The following is a 19,230-nucleotide window of genomic DNA, read 5'->3' on the forward strand; positions in this document are numbered from 1 at the left end:
TATTTGCAAAATGCTGCCGAGGCTTGAGGCTCAGCCCTGCCGCTCTAAGTCTCCGTACCCTATCCGTTTCAAATTAAGTTTGCTAACTTGGCCGCTGGAGAAATCATGGATTGCTTGAGCTGTGATCTCGGGAGGTGTTCCCTGCCGGCTCTACCCTGATGCAGCAGCCGTGTTTGCTCACCATCTATTCAGATCAGTGTGGGGAGGAAGAAAAGATGAGTGTGTTTCTGAAATCCCAATTCCCCAACGATGGGCAGAGTACAGATGTGGAATATAAATTCAAGTATTTCACCATTTTGCACTTTATTACGTTATTTCTTTTTCGAAACCATTGGGACACTTGTGGTAGTTTTGGCTGCATTTTGGGTTTATTTTAGTAGTTTTGGTTTTGTTAATAAATGGATTTGTTTGTGTAGCGTACTGATTTATAGGAGCTTGGGAGGAATTAAAAAAGCTGCATCTCAAGCTTTTAATAACCAAATTCTCTTGTAATCTCGTGAAGCTGGTAGCAAATCGGCAAGGAGCTCGATGGGCACGGGGTGAAAGTAGGCTGCGCTGTGTCGCCTCGATGTAAGGCAGCATTTCCTCGTCCCTGCGGCTCTCGCTGGCCTTGCTTGCCTGGCGCCGGGCTTTGCTGCGAGGCAAAGGCTGGTGCGGCTGAAACGTGCCAGGCGACCCTCCCGCGGCCTGCTCGGGGGAGCTGCCTGCTCGGGGGAGCTGCCTCCCCGCAGCCTCTGCCCCTCCTGCCATCTTGCCGCCAGCCTGCCCGCTGCCCCTCACCGGCCCGGGGAACAGCTGAGCGTGATGGCGCCGCGGGCAGCGGGGTGGCGGCGCAGGGAGGCCGGGGCTCGGCGCTGCGGCCTCGCCGCTCCCCCAGGCCCAGCCCGGAGGCGCGACGGTGGCGGCCGCTGCGGCGGCGGGGCCTCCCGCTCCCTCTCCGCCGCGCTCCCGGGGAGCGGCGGCGGGAGCCGGCTGCAGCGCCCCCCTGCGGGAGGCTGGCGCGGTGGCTCCCCCCCGCCGTCGGTGCGAGTGGTTCGCTCCGCTCCTCCCTCCCTCCCTCCCTGCGGGTGGCGGTGGCGCGTTCCGCTCCCGGCGCTCGATGCGGAACTGCCCGGGCGGCGCAGAGCGGCCGGGGGGCGGCGGCGGCGGCGGCGCAGGTGAGCGGGGCGGCCCGGCCCGGCCCGGCCCGGCCGGGGGCGGTGTCGGTGTCGGTGTCGGTGTCGGTGTCCGTGCGGGCCGGCGCGCGGGCGGCGGGGTGCGTGTGCCCGCATGCACGTGTCAGAAGCGGGGAGCCTGCCCCAGCGCCGCTACGCGCGGGGCGGGCAGGGGAGCGCGGAGCCCGGCCGGCGGGCGCTGCCTGAGGTGATCGCAGCCGGACGGCTGGCGGTAGGGCCCCCCCCTCCTCCGCGCCCGCCTCCTCCGCGCCCGCCTCTGGCCGTGCCGCAGCCGCCCCGGGATGCTGGGGCACGGCGAGCCCTTCCGCAAGGTCACTGCAGGAGGGGGCGGAGGTGGTGGCCCGCCGCTCCGGGGAGCGGGGCCGGCCGGGCGCTGCTCCATCCTCCCGGGGCTCTGGCTGCGGGGGGGGGCGGCGCGGGGCCGCTCGCCTCCACGTCCCGCTGTCGCCGCGGGGCTCTGCCGGCAGCCGGCCGGTGGCGGAGCGGTCCCCGGGCGGGAGCGGGCAGCGGCCCCTGGGCGGGGGGCGGGGGTCGCCTGCGGGTTTCCAGCGGAGCGGGGGACCGCGGAGCGGGGGACCGCGGGGCGCCGGTCCCGGCCGGCCCTGGAAATGGCGGCGTGGCCGGGCGGGGAGGGGGCTCGGCCGGCGGCGGGGGCGCGGGGCCCGGCGCCCTCCCGCACAGCGGGGCGCCGCGGGCAGGGCCCGGCCCGGCCTCCCGGCGGCTTTTCCTCGCTGCCCGCCCGGGGGAGGCGGGAGGCCGGTTAGGGCAGGCGCGGGGAGACGCGGGGCGGACTGGCCCCCTTCGAAGAGGCTGGGTGTGCAGCTTCGTGAAGGGATCGCTGCAGTGATGTGGCTGGAAAGGTGCTTTTACTTCTCGGTTTGCAAACCGCAGATCCTGTTACTCCCCAAGACAATAGAATAGGAAATCCACTTTATACTAGGCAGCTTCTGATGAAGTAAGCTATAAATCAAGAGCATTTTCCCCTTAGAAAAGAGTGTCACCACCTTGCTGTGTTGCTCACTTTTGTTTCCAGGCGGAGGAAGGGGAGAGAGCTTGGTCTGCATTACTGTTTGTGTGGAGGCATGATAAAGAAGTGCTTAGAGAAATGATAAGCCTTGGAGGAAACTGATTTGTTGCCGGGCTTTCTTCCCTCCCTTTTTTCCCTGAACTCACCCGCATACCACACTGTTTTCTGACATACACAGAATAACATACATTAGAAATTCGCAGCCCCACGGTGATGGGGTAGAACTGTGAATCTGGCCATACGTTGTGCTTTCCCTAGGCAAGCCAGCCATTTTCTCTACGTTCAGTGCAACTCTGGGTCAGCATTTCTGTTGGTATGCTCTCAAGTGTCCTTGCTGTGCTCTTTGCAGCATCACTTATCTGCAAAAAGGATGTTACTGGTAGAGAGAAACAAGGGGAGGGAAGATGTATTCTGGTGTCTTGAGGGTCACGTAACCAAACCAAAGTCATCCAAATATAGGTTATTTGGGAAGTGTCTCCATTTTTGGACTTTATACTGCTTGAACCTTGGGAACTGTTTTGGATGGGCACAAGAAGTGCTTGCTGTTTTTAGCACTAATGAAAATCTGCAATCCTGACACATCAGAGAGAGCACCCGAGACATCTACCATAGCTAAAATGCAGTTTTTGCAGGAACTGATCTGGCCGTCCCCTCATAGCATGTTATATAATCCCAAACTGATCGATCATTCCAGCTATAAAAATAGTTCTTTTGCTTTACTGTTCTGTTGTTAGAAAATACATGGCTCTTGGACCCGATTTAATGTACCATGGAATACACTCATTAAGCATCTTACTGTGTGTTTAATAAAATGCAAAATCATCAGCAAGTCTCTAGAACGCTTGTGTTTGAAAAACAATACAGCCTTCTCTGCACTAAAAGATATTGTAGGTACCTATCCCGTGGTGCTGCAGTTGTATTGCAAGTATGGACTTCTGTGTTTTTACCAAATTGACAGCTTTCAAGCTGTAAGCGTTAGAGTCCTACTGCATTGGTTTCCATACCATTGCTACTTTTAAAGCAGTTCTAGTTTTACTGGATGGACAAAAAGGAAAATGCACCGAAAGAATGTTTTCCGTACAAACTGCGTAATATGGCCAAGATATGTTTTGATGATGTATGTGGTATGTGCCAAAGCCCGGAATGGTGGTGAACCAAAGCCTGTGTAGCAAGTGGCAAAAAAATAGGTCTTCTAGTTTCACATTTTCATAGTAAAACATAAAGTAAATAGTCTAGAGGACAAACCTCTTCTTCAACCTTGATACCATTCTGTAACTCTTTTGAAAGCAGACAGGATGTGTATGTAATGAAGTCCAACTTCAGTCTGTTTCAGAAGGATTTTGGAGAAAGAGGAATAAAAGTTTCAATGATTTTCAACAGTAAGCCTTGCCCACCTAGCCAAAGTAGCTTTTTAGTTTTTAGAGTATCAGGATTGATGGTTCAGTAGAAATGGTAGAGGCATCAGTGCATCTCAAGTCTTACTAAAGCGCTTGTTCATATCATCTTCCTAAATTAAATTAATGTTGGCTTTGATTTTATCTGGCTTGGGGTGGGGGGCACAGAGGCTCATCATTTATAGCTTTTTTCCTCTCACCTCAAGCCATATCAAATATTCAAGTTATGTGTAGGTGGGATGTACTAGACATACCTCTGGAAAGATGTTCAGTCTGGTCTATTTAGTATCTTTTGCGATAGGTCAGTTGAAAAATCAAATATTTATGAAAATTTCTGGTATTAAGTTAGCAAGTCAGAAGTACTGCTGAATTCTAAGAGAATGAGTCTTGTCACAGTTTTTAATTTACAGCACTTGAGCTAATAGATTTTCTCTGATACTTCTTCCCATATATGTTTATCAGGGAAATGACTTTCTTTTTTGGCGAAAAAATACTGTTAGAGATTTAGTGCATGAGAGTGGATAACAAATGTTGTAAAATTTAGTGACTTGGCTGCCATTTCACACTGTAGTTTTTTAACTAGGTGGGTAGTGCCATCATGCCCACAAGATGGAAATTGATACTTTTTTATTAAAACCAAGTATAGAGTTCAATGTTTTACTTACTTTCCATTAGGAAGGAATCGGAGACAGGCAATGCATATGTTACAACCCAGATTAATTCCTGCAAATGTCCTTTGGCCCTATTGTGCCTGCATTTAAGATATATTGCGTTAAATTTCCGGGCAGCCCCTTAGCAGAAAGGCTTTGACGTAGTTATTCAACGCACTAGTGGAAAATACAGAATGCAGCTACTGATTGGGGATTTGCAGCAATGGAGAAAGGATTTAGAAACAAGAATGAGAGAGCTTGATATGCAAGATTAATATCGCTTCCCCAGTTTAAACGATCTCCATCTATCTCAAGGTATAAATTTTCATGAAGGAAAAGCATCGTCAGTGACTTAATGAGACACAAAGTGAAATAAAAATGAGCAGCATTAGGCATCAATTAGAAGGGAAGGTTTTTTAGTGGGATAATCTGTTAATCTGTGGAATAATTGTGATATGTCTTTTAATGATGGAAGGATTTGCTGCTTTTCCTCCTCCACCTCAAGAACGATGAAAAACTGTTACGACGACCTGCTGTTCACTCTTTGTAACTGAGCCTGTATAATTCAGCTGGTCTTTGCTCTGTTGTCTGAGCTAGAAAATAATTTTAGAGTGATTAGATTCTCTGTCTGGAGGCCTTTAAACCTGTCACGACCACATGAAAATCACTGTTGATGATTGAGAAACATATTCTTGATTTGCCTCTTGGAACTAGAATAACCAACTGAAACCCCAAACCCAGCAAATCTCTGAAGAAATGACCCACATGCTGCCAGGAGTTCTAAAATCTCTTTATACCGGAGAACTCCCAAATGGGGAGGCTGTGCCTTTTGGTGCCCGGAAAGCACTGAATTATGAGGGGTTGCATTTACTTTTAATCACTGCTACTAGCAGGACCCTCGCGGTGATTTAAAAGTAAGAAGTGCTGCTTGCCTAAATTGCCTACGTGAGGCAGTTCTCGTGCTGTGTTCCTAGGCATTGCGGTTAAATGAGCGACTGTTGCGTTGGTTCCTGTGAGAAATAATGCATCAGTGTAGCAGCAAGGAACAAAGTTTCATCGTTTTCTGTTTCTTCCACAGTCTTCAGTATTTCACAGCTGTGGCAGCCCTCAAAAAAGGGCTGGTCATCATGTTGCCTTTGATGTATCCTGCAATGTTTGTCAGATCTCTCCTTTTTGCTTTATTTGTAGCTTATTTCTAAACAGTTGTTCTAAGTGGTATTTGTGAGAATCAGGAAATGAACCTTGTTTTTTTACACAGGGGACAAAGATACCCAGATGGACGGTAATTCATCTGATGACCTCCAGGAACTGGTGTTATCTTATGAGCAGAGCAGCCTTTTTTTTTTTTTTTTTTTCCTTAATCTGTTCCTTTTCTTTGTCACGTCTGCGAGTTCAGTGCCATGGTTGTGTCCTGCTTATACTCTAACTGAATTTCCCACTGTCAATATCAAATGTTTGATTGTCTTCTTACGTAGCTTTGACATCAGCTTCCCTGCATCTCTGCTTGCCTGGGTATATGGTACTTGCTCTGGAAAGACCCTTGTGGCAGGAGATGGGGAGTTCTGCCTCTGCATCAGATAGCAGGAGGAGAGGAGCGCTTTTTGTGATAAAGATGATTAAGAATTGAAACTGGTGTTCAACAAAATTGCTTCACCCAAGAGCATTGGGCCACTCTGCTGCTGTGTCTGTATCTGTTTCCGCTTGATAGCGGTTAAACTGTGATCTGCTGGAGCTATGAGCTGGGCATGCTTGCTCTTTCCTCTAGGCCACCTTGTTTCTCCCTTCTTTCTCTCATTAGTCTTCAGACATATGCAGCAGGTGTTGTGTTTTCCCTCCCTCCTTTGCTGGTGACTGCTGATGTCTAGAAGGTCCTCTTGGGACCCCTTGTTCTGTTACTCGCTGGCCCTAACAGTTGCCTGAGGCGGTTCCTGTCCCTTCTTTGCTCCGAGCTTGCTTCCTCCAATGTTTACGTGTGGGTGAGTGTGCCAAATGCGCGCTTCCCACATCCCAGAGCTCTAGCAGAGAGAAAATGGGCTTTTCTCTTTGCTTTTTCTTCTTTGCTAGACTAGCTGGTACTATGAGTTATCACCAAAATTAATAGTAGGATCGGTTTGAGAGTAGGAATTTCTGATCTTCCGCAGTGTTGATGAAGAGAAGGGGAAGGTGTGTAGAGGGAAGGAGTAACAAGGCAGGTGGCACACGCGGGGAGACAGGATGAGTGTTTCTAAGATGAGGCAAACCAGATGTGAGTCTCCGAGTACCAGTTCTGTAGTGCTAACAACAGCCAAGTAACTCGATTATTTCAAATGCTTCTCTTTTATTTTCTGGTTCTCATTATCCTGAGCAAAGTTTCAGTGTTCCCACACTGGTTGTGAGTGTCCCCCTTTTCTGCCTTATAAATGGCTGGAATTTATTGTCGGGATCCCGGCACGCCTGTCATTTGTCCCCATGCGGCCCATCTCCAGGAAGGAGAGTTGAATGTGCCTGTATTTGGTGGGGGTGCCATGAGTGATGTCACCTGGTAAAGGAGTAGGTGAATGGCTTGAAACCTATGTGAGAGGGGAAGCCACTGGTCATTGGTGCGCTCCTCGCTGTTTGCCTGCGGTGTGTCTTTTCTACCTGCTGTCCTCTTGTCCAAGTCTCTTCTCTGAGCTCCTGGCTCTGAGCTGCTTGCCGTGGCAAGGGAGAGCGCTGAATAATTTAGCAGTTGCAGCTGCATCCAGCAGTTCTCTCAATTTAAATGTCACATGCTTTGTTGTTCTCTTGTGATTTTTTTACGGCTGTACATTTGCGGTGTTTGGCTTTTGGAAAAAAACCTGCTGGTGCCCGCGTTATGGGAACTGTGGCCTGCTTCTCAAATGGGAACTGGGCAGAGGGCTGGGAATGGAAGCATCTCATGGGTGCTGGGGTCTAGGCTGTGCTCAAAAGCAGAGAGAAAGTTTCTCAGCTCAAAACTTGAGCTGAAAGCAGTTCTGGTTTGGAAAAGAATATAGTGGTTGCAGAAGGTGAGGCTAATTCTGTTCGGGGGCGTTGCGTAGGTTTTGAGGTTTTGGGCTGCCTCCCCTCCTCCCGCTGCCCCTTGCAAAGTGGGTTAGCAGCTGCTACTGGAGTTGTGAGGATCGATGAAAAGCTGATGAGATAGAAATAGATGAGAAGGCTCTTGTATTTTGTGATGGTGACGTTTCCTAAGGAGGGGAAAAAAAGGATGGACTTGAAAAGAGTGAAGGGCAGGGAGCCAAAGCTCCTGTGTTACTGTTCCCTCATGCAGATCTCTGGAGATTATTTTTAAATAAAAGATGAATTTAAATTCAAACAGTGTAGAGCAGGAGAACTGGCTGGGTTGACAGAGGGTTTTTATGCCGGAATTTATGGTCTGTGAGAAGATGGTGAGTGGTGCTCTGTGTGCCCTGCACTATGAGAAGCTGCAGGGAGGATCACGAGAGGTGTTTCAGGCAGTAAAGAAGGGAGGAGAATAAGGTCTTTAACCTAAATTGAAGTGTGCAAAATGAACTGAGACTGAGGCTAAAACCTGTCATCTCATTCCTGTTAGCAAGCAGAGTACTGTAAAAGCGTGTGCTTCGTCTGCATTAGGTTATTGTTGATGGTTTTCCCCAAGAGTGTAATAGAATAAAATGGATAACAGTATTCGCATACCATTCTTTCTGACGTGCTTATCTCTCATGGCTCATTCAAGGCCTCGGTCTTCATTTTTCTTTTTGTTTTTATTTTTTTTTTTTTTTAAAACAGTTAGTAGATGAATGTCCCAGCTGCATGGATTTCAAATATCTGCTGATGGGTACAGCTGTGCTTCTGTGGGGCAGGTACTGCTGGGACCACCCCTTTGCGTTTGCTGCTGCCTGCAAGTTCCTGTTAGGTTTGCACGTTTGTGTGGGCACGCTTTGCACGTCCTTTTTGCACAAGACTAAAGGAGCAGCTGCAGTGGATGTCTGTGGGAGCATCCTATGTGTACCTGGAGAAGCGGATTTTGTCAGCTGCTGTTGGTGCTCAGCTCTCCGTGAGCAATAACGACTTCTGATATTTGTGGTACTCATGGATATGGAAAACTCAGCAACTGGGAGGCGTTTAACATGTTGCAGATGCTATGCTGTCATCTAGCTGGGGGGCCCGCAGGTGCCAGGAGGGCTGTGTTTCAGCGTTGGCTCCAGGCAGTCCTTGTGCCTGGGCAAAGCTTGTTTGTAGTGTGGGCAATGCCGGGAGTTTTGATGGTGGAGCGGAGGGGGTGGAGCGCTGCAGCTGCTCTATAAATAGACCCGACAGGCTAAGATCTAGGGACTAAAGATTGGGTTGCTATGGAGATTGATCTGAATCAGATTACCTGTGGGTCTGTTTTCGCAGCATGTGCATGTGTGGCGACTGCGTGGTCTTGCATGTACAGCAGGCTGCTTTAGCCAAGCATTTGGCTGGAGCAGGAGGGAGAGAGTAGGCCAGCATGTGACAAGGACAGGGAAATCTGTCACTATAGCAACCGAGAACCTGAATCAGTCCAGCTTCACTCTGGGATGCTGCAGAACGGTTCCTGTCTGTGTGGCATGATACTTCTGTTTGTGAACTAATTCTGGTCATGTTCGATCTATTTGTTGGCATCCCTGTCCATGCTACCTCCATTTTGCTCTGGAAAACTGATTTGGAGGCTAAAGATGTTTGGCTGTGTCAGATGTTTGCCTTTTGTCAGAAGGCAAGGAGATAATATTATTCTGTAGTAGGAAAGGAAGAAATCTTTAAATTATTATAATTCTTTGGAAGGGCCTCCAAGGATGTCTTTTTGTATTACCAAAAACTGTTTTCACAGTTCGTTCTCTAATTTTCTTTAGTCTCATTTATTCAGTCCTTTTCCTTGGGCTTTATGGATAGATGGAAAGTGGAAACAGTTGGGATGCATCTGCTGTTTTATACATAAGGAACTTTTACTGACTCTTGTGATGCATGTGCTCCAGGGAGGATGCTTTTAGAATCTGCCTGCAGTCGTGTTCTCTACTGGGTGATTTCTTATGCTTGAAACTATCCCTAGGCATTTCACAGAACCACACCTATATTATAGACTAACCATACTAGATAAGTATGCCATTGTCTGTTTTAGGCATGCTTGCAATGCTTTGAAAATGCCTCCTTTTTTTTTTTTTTTTTTGGTGCCAAAGTGCTAATGTCTTTTTAGGAGTCACAGCATTGGCATGCACTGCTGCCTTGCCAAGGTGGATGGTAACACACGAAGCAGCTGCACCAGTATAGCAAGTCCATCCAGGTCTGACTTTAGAAATTATTCCATGTTCTGTTAAGCTCTGGAGAAGGAGAGGCGTTCTCAACTCATCTGCGCTGTCATCTGCGTTTCTTGTGTTATTAGAACCACTGTAGTATCTGGATAATAGGGATAATGGGCTTCCTAGAATGTTGCGCATTTTTAAGTATAAAACTACTACCCGTGTTTAATGTTAATGTTGCTGTTAAGCAGAGAAAGTGTAAAATGGCTCACGTGAAATGGGGACTGCTTGTCTGCTTCTTTAAAAGCTTAGTACAAGCAAAAATAGTACATGCTATGCCAGAGATAACGGCTGGAATCACTTGAAACAGACTTGGAAGAAGAAGTAACCAAAATTTCAGTGGTAAAGATTCCATAATGATTATGAGAATGACTAAAGACAGGTAAAGCTACCATGAATAGTTCATATTGTGCTTCAAACTGTTGATTCCAGTTCTACAGTGAGTTAAGTGGGGTTCCTGGCCACGCAGGTGAGGTGGGCTGGTCCTGAGGTACTCGCACCTATTTCTCGCAGCTTAGCAGATAGCTGTCTCAGCGTACTCAAGGTGTGTAATGTGAGAAAAGTAAACATAAATCAACCAAAAAGTGGGCATTGAAACTCCTGGCCCTATTTGTATTTGTTTCAGCTTTCAGTTTAGTCTGATTGGTATGGAACTTGAGTTCACAGTAAACAATGCACTAACGTCAGGCGTAGTGGCTATGGATCTGAACTGAGTACAGACTGTCTTGGCTGAGAATAAATAGAAATTCAGGATGTTCCAAGGACATTTTAGAACTGAAAAGTTAGTTCCTTTTGGACATGGCTGGAAATCTGGTCTTTCGCAAGGTGAGATTTCAGTGAACCAGAATTCATGTGGCTTCTGCCCTGTAATTCTTGCTGTCTCCTTCACGACTTCCTCTTTTTTTCTCTTAGAAATTAATGTCCCACTGTATGTTTTTCACTCAGTCAGGTAAATTGAACTGTATGACCCTCACTTATATTCTAAAGGTATCCATGCACTGGTGAACTGTGCAGTATGATCCTTGTACCAGATAAAATCTGGAGATAATGGAAGGAGAGGCCTCTCTGGTACCATCCTAAACTATGGAAGAGTTGCAAGGAAAGCAGGGCTGAACATCTGCCTGTTGGAAAATAATTTGCGATCTTCGTATCATTTTTTCAAGCAATGATTTAAATACCTGCTGACTATTATACAGTTGAGTGTAAGGCTGGCCTATCAAAGCTGGAAGCTTCTGTGTGAGGAAAATGTAAGTGAGCTAAGTTGGGTTAACAGTTTGTTGTTTTCAAGTTATTCTTTGACTAAATGACTTTGTTCCTCTAGCTTTGTGTCTAGAAAGAAAAGACGCTTTTAAAAAGACTGAAGACTCCAAGGGATAGATGAGACAGGGGTGCTGCACAGTTCATGTCTCTTGGGACTAGTGCTGGGTATCAGTCTGACACAGATGGCTCTAAAGTGATAAAAATTCTGCTGCAGTTCTTTCACGCTACCATATCCGTTCTGTGGTGTGGTGCTTTTCATGAGCGTGTGTGTGTTTATATAGACTTTTATTTCTGGAAGGACTTTAAGTTGCAGAATACCATGCAGATAAGAAGTTGTGCTACAACCTAAAACGTGGGTGTTTGGGGAATTTTGAAATATAGAGCAGTGCCAGTAATAGAAGTGCTGTTTCGAACACTTTTTTGTCTTGAGTTACTGGTAGGCTGTGGGTTAGTGCTGGCTCTGGCCTTTGTCTTTATGTCTAGGCTACTGTGCCAATTTCTACTAGTTCCTGAGTATTGCTGACAGCTGCTACAGTATGTGGGTAGTGTTAGTTCTTACCAACCTGTTCACCATCCATATGAGTGCTTATTTAAATTATGGTGTTCTGCAATATGTTTGTGCAGTATGTTTCTATGGTGGCCTTCACTTCTTGATTTTTCTCCTTTTCTTGGGTTGAAGTTATAGGAAGTTTCTTCTCAAGCGGTGCTTGAGGACTCAGCCTTCAAAGGGCTGGTTCCAAGGTGTTTGCAAAGAGAAAGCATGTTGCAGAAGACCTTTTCAGAAAAAGCAATCTAGAGTTAAAGTAGCTTGAGAGAGAGAAGAGGCCATCAATGTCCAAACCTGTACCAACTCAGAGTCTAGATAATCTCTCAGTTCATGTCCAAATGCCAACATGAAAGAGGAGAAATGGAAGTGTCTGTCAGTTGTTTGATCTCTTTCTGTTCTAACGTACTCAGTGTGTAAAATCTAGGAGCTAGAGGAAGGATGATAGCAAATCTCTGAGAAAGAAACTACTTTACCTCTTTATTGCCTGTAGAGACGCTGTCATCTGTAGTTCTGTGACCATATCATATTCAATCAGATTTTCCAGATTCCCTTAGCTGCTCACTCCTACCTTTTCTTTGTGCCTGCACAAACATTTGTGTGGCCACTTGGTGAACCAAGTCATAGAAATAACCTAGTAAAAACAAAAGTGGCAAGGGAGGAGAAGGGAGGGTGTTCGTTTTAGTCCATATCAATTCCACAATCTGGTTCACCATGTAACTGCACAAGCACTTCTACCAGCACAGAGGAGGGAATGACACTGGCCTGAAAGCAAGAGAGGCAGGACTGTAATGCCTGTTTGTGTTGGTTTATACAGATCATCAACTGTGGTACCTGATTCCAACCAAGAGTAGGAAGGTGAGTTCCAGCAAATATTGATCTAATGCTCTTTAACTGCTGTCATCAGCCATTACTAGATCTCTGAAGAAGCAAGAGATTGAATAGGGGAAGGCAAAAAACCTAAACTTGGTTCTAATTCTTCTGCCTCTTTCTCCAATCAAACAAAACTTCATCTTCCAAAAGAAAGCCTTTGTCCTCCTATGTCTCACTGTAACTATGGCCCTGTTAAGAATAAGTAAGTGATTGAAGGAGACTCTGGAAGCCCCTGCAGAATGTCTACATCAGTCTGGTCTCCCTGTGTTGCAGTAGAAATCAGAAATCTCAGAAAGTGCTCAGATCTTTTTTTAGAAAACTGATAAAAACTTTGATTTATGGCATCACTAGGGTGCAGTTTCAGCCATTCTAGGGATGTTGGAAGCCCTGCATATGTTCCTTGTACTGGTCTGCTCTGATACTCTTTTGAAAATTGTATGGTTTTGATGGAGGTTTTCATATTGCATACCTCGCTAGTTCCTTTGCAGAACAGTGGGAAAGATGTATAATGAATTGCAGTCATAAGAGATATTCTCCAGGCTAGACAATAGGAGAAAAACCACAGGGCATGGACAGGTTACTGAAAGGTAAGCTAAGGTTGTGGTCTTGTAGCCTCTCAGTTACTCTGTAGTCACTTGTCGTGGTTTAACCCCAGCCAGCAACTAAGCACCACACAGCCGCTCGCTCACTCCCCCCCGGTGGGATGGGGGAGAGAATCGGAAGAGTAAAAGTGAGAAAACTCATGGGTTGAGATAAAGACAGTTTAATAGGTAAAGCAAAAGCCGCGCGCACAAGCAAAGCAAAGCAAGGAATTCATTCGCTACTTCCCAGCGGCAGGCAGGTGTTCAGCCATCCCCAGGAAAGCAGGGCTCCATCACGCGTAACGGTTACTTGGGAAGACAAACGCCATCACTCCGAACGTCCCCCCCTTCCTTCTTCTTCCCCCAGCTTATATACTGAGCATGACATCATATGGTATGGAATAGCCCTTTGGCCAGTCTGGGTCAGCTGTCCTAGCTATGCTCCCTCCCAGCTTCTTATGCACCTGGCAGAGCACAAGAAGCTAAAAAGTCCTTGACTAGTGTAAACTCTACTCAGCAAGAACCAAAACATCAGTGTCTTATCAACATTATTCTCATCCTAAATCCAAAACACAGCACTCTACCAGCTACTAAGAAGAAAATTAACTCTATCCCAGCTGAAACCAGGACATCACTGCACGTGTTTCTACTCCATTGTAAATGCGGTTTACTTTCTCCACCTTCACTGAGGGGTAGGATAGAAGAAGAACATATGTTTGGTTATCACTGAGTAGCAGAAGTTCCTCGAAGTCATACGTCTTTGTTACCTGCTGGTAACTGATTTCTCTGCCCATATCTGTAACTGAACAGTGAGTTCCTCAGAGAGTTCTGGGTACAGCTATTTGGAAAGAAAACAGATAAAGTAGTTCTTCAAACTGAAGGCAAAAAGGTCCACTTGATCATCCCAACTTCATCTTGTTCCTCTTGAGTTTATCTGTGCCAAGATATTTCCAGAATACATTGGATCAAGAGCTGTTGCAGGACAGATTCTACAATGTTTTCAATAATATCATTAAAATGAAGAAACAGGAGCTTTGTTTCCTGTGTCTGTATTTTCTCTGTTGTTCAGAGAAGATAATTTATAAAAGTATTGCTGCTCAGAGAAGGTAATTCATAGTGCTGTCACTTAGGAACCTGCAGCGACTGTAATTGAGGATCTACTAAAACCATACCACGAAGTCTTAAAAAATGTGGGGTTTTATGTGTGTGAGGGTTAAAGTTTCTTTCAGTTTATTGTTCCATAATTAATACTTACTGACTAGTATGATTTTCCTTTGTTGATAAATCGTATACATACTTTCTTTGTGTGTTTGTGTTCTTACTGGTGTTTGGAGGGCTAGTGAATAAAACTCCCCAACTCTCCCTGGAATGTGAAGGGCTGGGAAAAAAGCAAATCTGCTGCTAGACTTTGAACATGATTGCGAGTTGCTGACAGTTACAGTGCCTTTAACTAACTTTTGGTTGTGAAGTAATGAGAAACATCAAGAAAATTACCTAATTATGCTGAGATTTACAGGTTGTTAGTAAATCTGTTATACTTTTATGCAAATAAAATCTAAACTTTATGCTGCAGAACTGAAAGATTTTAGTGCAGTAGTAATAATTCTCTGAATTCTGTGATAGCCTTAGGATGTAAACATGAACTGAAATAGAAACTTTCTCTGAATATGCCCCAGAAGGCAATCAGTTCATTTTTTTAAATATAAAATAACTTTATTAATGCTTTCATTGGGATGCTTGTAAACTTGTAGTACAGTTTGAGCATCTCTGATTTTAGAGTTTCCAAGAATCTTCTGTTTCAGAAAATTTCTGTTTTCAGCTTGTTTTCAAATGTAAGTAGGGAACATTGTAATATGGAACTTGATTACTTTTTAAGATTTCCCCCCCCCCCCCATGAATTCAATGAAGTACGAATGGTGGGATTGGAAAGAACAATTTTACAGTGTTTACTGAATTCTGGTTGTCTATTAAGCATAGTGATTGACAAACAGTAATGCTATAGTAAAATACCAATTACTCTAAGAGGATTTTTCTATTCTAAAATGGACGGAGAAAATAGCTGTAGGAGGCGTGGCTATCAAGAGTAAATGGTGAAGATACACAAAATAAATGGAATTGAATAAGTCAAAGAAACAGTATGATTTACAAGAAGCACTTTTGCTATTGCAAACCGCAATTCTGTAGAACTGTGGTTCTGTACCTTCACAGAAAAAGCGTTAGAGATTGCAGTCCTTGGGGACTGTGGAGATCATTCTTGCTTTAAGCCACTTCTAGGTTTGGGAGGGTGAGGTGCATTATACCAAATTGGACTTCTCTTGACATTACCCCTTCTTTACTTATTCTGTTTATCAGACAGCTAAAGTTCAGGTTGTGTTTTTTTTTCTTCAGTCGAGTTTATCTGTACAGAATTGCCAATTAAACCTCCTTTCCCAAGCACTGTAGGAATCCCAGGGATTTGCCTAAACAGTGCTTTTGCCTCGAACCATTTCATGACTAGCTCTTTGCCAATGATATGCTTCTTTGTTTGTCTGTGGTCTTTCTTGAGATCCTCTTGTACTTTTTTGTGTGTTTTTCAGCTCTCTCTGCTTTTGTGGGCATGTGGTTGTGGTTTTATACTCATGAAGAGAGACATCTGTGGACGGCCATGACTGCACAGAACACTGAGACTTTTGGGGAATGTAACTGAGGTCATGAAGCTGCTTATATGTATTTGGTATTCCTGATTGTGCCTTTGACACTCTTGCTTTTCTTGATCATAGGTTGGACTTGCCAGACAGTTCCAAGCAGATTCTGTTTCCCAAGGCAGTCGATCACAGCTGACTGGATAACCGGCTACTGGATCGATGAACAGCAGTTCACTGAGATGACATAGGGAGGGGTGTCAAGGACAATGGTGCAGAAAAAGAAAATCTGCCCACGGTTACTCGACTATCTTGTGATCATTGGAGCCAGGTAATGTAAAAGAGTCTCAGCACTGCTTTTGCTTGGGCAGTAGAGTTGGGATAAATAGCATAGCACCGATTGATGAAGCCTTGCTTGGTGCTGAGGAAGTGATGTCTGGAATGCGTGCAGAATGCTACCATAACGGGAGCATCTACTTGGGCCAGGGCACTTTTTGAAAGATAGTAGTGCAGCCAAAGTTTTTTAACTTGCAGTCTTTAGACTCCTTTTCAAGGGTCTGCAAAGGGTGACTAAGAAAAGCCAATTTATATATGGTAGCCTATAGGTCTGAACTTCTTTGCTTCTACTGGCATCAGGGTAGAGGGATTCACAAATTGAAAATACTGAAAGCCACATGCAAGTAAAATACTAGTTTGGGGTTACTTTTCTAGATTTTGAAGTATAGTCTGTAAACTCAATTAAAAAAAAAATAATCTGGAACTTGCCTTACTTGGGTGTTTCTCCCTCTAGTACTCATTTATCCTTATAGGAATGACGTGAATGCTTTCTTTTTTTAAAGTCTTATTAACTATCAATAGCTAAAATGTTATGCTTATTTACTTAAAGCGTATATGAAATGTGGGATTGATATGTGTGCTGTTTGTCAAATACACAGGTGCTCAGTAAATGTTATTTTTCTTTATTCAAAATTTACACAGTAACTTTCAGCCAGCCTATTTAATGGGTGTATTCCAAACTCTATTTTACTTTCATTTCTAAATATCAGTGGTTTATGTGCATCAGCCTGTTGTGTTACCTCCCGCTTTCTTTTCAGAATACTTTGAGTGCAATATTTAAATAGGCTAAGTGGAGGAAATGACATAATCCTAAGTAATAATTATTTTTATTATTTTATGGACAGAATAATTTAATAGTTTAATTACTTCTTATTGTCTGTAGAAAAATAAGCAAGTTTTCCATATGTGTGTCACCAACTAGGAAAAGAAGGAGGAAGAAATGTTAACTGCCTCCTCCAGTGATGCTTATAGTGTCTGATGTTCTTACTTAGAAATTTGCTAGCATCACTTGTGGACTCCTACAGTTCTCTTGCTTTTTGCTGGGCAGCGGTAGCTAGATTGCTGCTGCTCAGAGGTCTGTTGTCTCGTTAGGCACTTCAACAAATGCCTATGGAGCTGACTGAAGTAGCTTCTAGTGCAAAGTCCTTAGGATCTCCATGTGGCCTTTACCATTACATCTTGTTATCCACTGTGCACAAATAGCAATGCCTTTTGGAAGTATTCCCTTTTATTAGATGCAATTTTTCTAAATGTCTGAGAAGACTCTGTCTTTGTAGCTAATATTACTGCAAAGGCATGAACTGGTGATATATTCACTGGTACTTTGTCGATGACATTTTTTTTAACCATTTACCGCCAGATAGACTCTCTAAACAGTACCAGCATCATTTGACATTTCTTCTTCAGCAGATGATGCATTACTTATGTACACTAATATATAAAAGCTTTTTAGGGTTTCTTCTTTCTCTTCGTACAGTATTTCAGTACTTAACTGTACAGGCAGTATGAATTTTGTTACCAATTTATGCTTTATTACTAAAGCATTTTTACTTTTTCTTTAATAAAGTATTAGTTTGGGAGAATTAGTCAGCAGAGCTATTTACACAAGTGATTTTCTTTTGTAAATTACAGACATCCTATTACTACTTGTTTGGGTTTTGTCACCTCTCATATAAGAGAAAAACAAGTGTCATTTGTATTTTGACATGGGCAAATCTAAAGTATCAAAGTGAGAAAATGTCTTGTATGAGATCCCATAGGAGAGTGACGGTGGAGCCAGTTCTCCTACATCCCATGTATTAAACATGATACTAAATGCTAATTACTTTAGAAAATGGTGAGAGATCAGACTTTACAGCAAAGGGGTCAAACCAAAGAGAGGTTGTTCTGCGGACATATTTTTCTTCACTATGTGGATTACATACTATTTCTCTGGCAGTTATTCAGTAACTTTCGTGGAAAAGTAGTGGTAGGAAAAGAGTTAATACCTTGAAAGAGTCTGTTCTTCTGGTGGAAAATTAGGAATAAACAGTATTGCCTTTCTGTCTTTGTGTTCCTTTAGTGATTTGTGGTACAAAGGTTGGTGAGTCTCAGTGTTAAATAAGTCTGCATATTACTACCCAGCTTTTATAGTAACTTACACTTAAAATCCAACTTGAAAACCAAACACAGAAATATATATATACACAACCATATATATATGGTTGCTAGAACTTTTTAATGAAAATTTTACAGGATTAGGTCCATATCATTCCACCATTTGTCTGAATTCTTTCCTAGTAAATTCTTGTTTTTCCCAGTTAGGAATTGATACTGGATTTTCTCATTTAATTTTGCATCTTGTTCATAAATGGCTGAAATCCAGGGTTTTTTCATCTGGCTGTATTTTTGGAGAGGGACAACGTATTTCCTACCCAAGTGTTGCCCAGAGACCTGCGCGGTTAAATTCATTTTGGAAATCAAAGTCAGGGAAACATGACAATATGATGTTCTCCTGGCAACAACATACTACTGAGAGTCCTTTTCTCAGTCAAATTTGAACAGACTCCTTGTTGGGCCTTGATAATGATGGTATAGACTTTTTTATTTAACCTTTCTGCGGTTGCGGCCTTGTGCTAGTGATTGAGCATTGTGGCTAGTGATGGAGAAGCTGCGCTTTCTCTGGATAGTAGGGGAGAGAAGAAACAAAGATGAAGCTGAGCCCACAGGCTCCTGACATGTTAGTAGGAAGATACCAAAGATTTTTATTGGCATTAGTCAACTATGTATGTGTTTTTGTTTGCTTTTTTTGTAGGCAGCCGAGTAGTGATAGCGTTGCTCAGACTCCTGAACTGCTGCGACGTTACCCTCTAGAAGACCATGTGGACTTTCCTCTACCACCTGATGTTGTATTCTTCTGCCAGCCAGAAGGATGCCTGAGTGTGCGGCAAAAACGCATGAGCTTCCGTGATGACACTTCCTTTGTCTTCACTCTCACAGACAAGGATACAGGTGTCATTCGCTATGGAATCTGTGTCAACTTCTACCGTTCATTCCAGAAGCGAGTCCCCAAGGAGAAGGGAGAAGGCACAGGGGGGCATCGAGCTCGGGAGGGACAGAAAATCCCCAAATCTGGGGATGCATCTGCACCCCAGGAAGAAGTGGGCACTGAGAGTTCGGAGAGTGGTTCTTCACTGCAGGCTCCCAGTACAGAGTCTACCCCAGATGTGAATCGATCACCACGCAGTAAGCGTCTGGCCAAAGGCAGCCATCGCTCTCGGAACAGCACTCTGACTTCTCTGTGCATCCTTAGTCATTATCCCTTCTTTTCCACCTTTCGTGAGTGTCTGTACACCCTCAAGAGACTTGTGGACTGCTGTAGTGAGAGATTGTTGGGCAAGAAGTTGGGGATTCCTCGTGGGGTGCAGAGGTATGTTGAGGGGGAAGAAAGAATTTTTTCCTCCCGCTGTTTGTGTCCAGGGCTGCAATTGTCTGCATGGCAAATTGTGGTTAC

General features: G+C 44.6%; 1 protein-coding gene across 9 annotated transcripts in view; it reads left to right on the top strand.

Annotated features, from left to right (window-relative positions):
• The first annotated feature begins 1,109 nt into the window (after nt 1–1,109).
• The window catches only part of MADD (MAP kinase activating death domain), a 77,138-nt gene continuing 59,017 nt past the window's right edge, over nt 1,110–19,230 (top strand). For 8 of the 9 annotated variants that reach the window (XM_082318038.1, XM_082318041.1, XM_082318042.1 and 5 more), the window contains exons 1-3: nt 1,110–1,157; nt 15,540–15,732; nt 18,532–19,146. In XM_082318038.1, coding sequence (XP_082174164.1) covers nt 15,671–15,732; nt 18,532–19,146 — 677 coding nt within the window. In that variant the 5' untranslated portion in view covers nt 1,110–1,157; nt 15,540–15,670. The remainder of the gene's footprint in view (nt 1,158–15,539; nt 15,733–18,531; nt 19,147–19,230) is intronic. The other variant, XM_082318043.1, reaches the window with a different exon arrangement.

Source organism: Platalea leucorodia (genome assembly GCF_965183815.1).
Source record: "Platalea leucorodia genome assembly, chromosome: 7".
Taxonomy (NCBI): Eukaryota; Metazoa; Chordata; class Aves; order Pelecaniformes; family Threskiornithidae; genus Platalea; species Platalea leucorodia.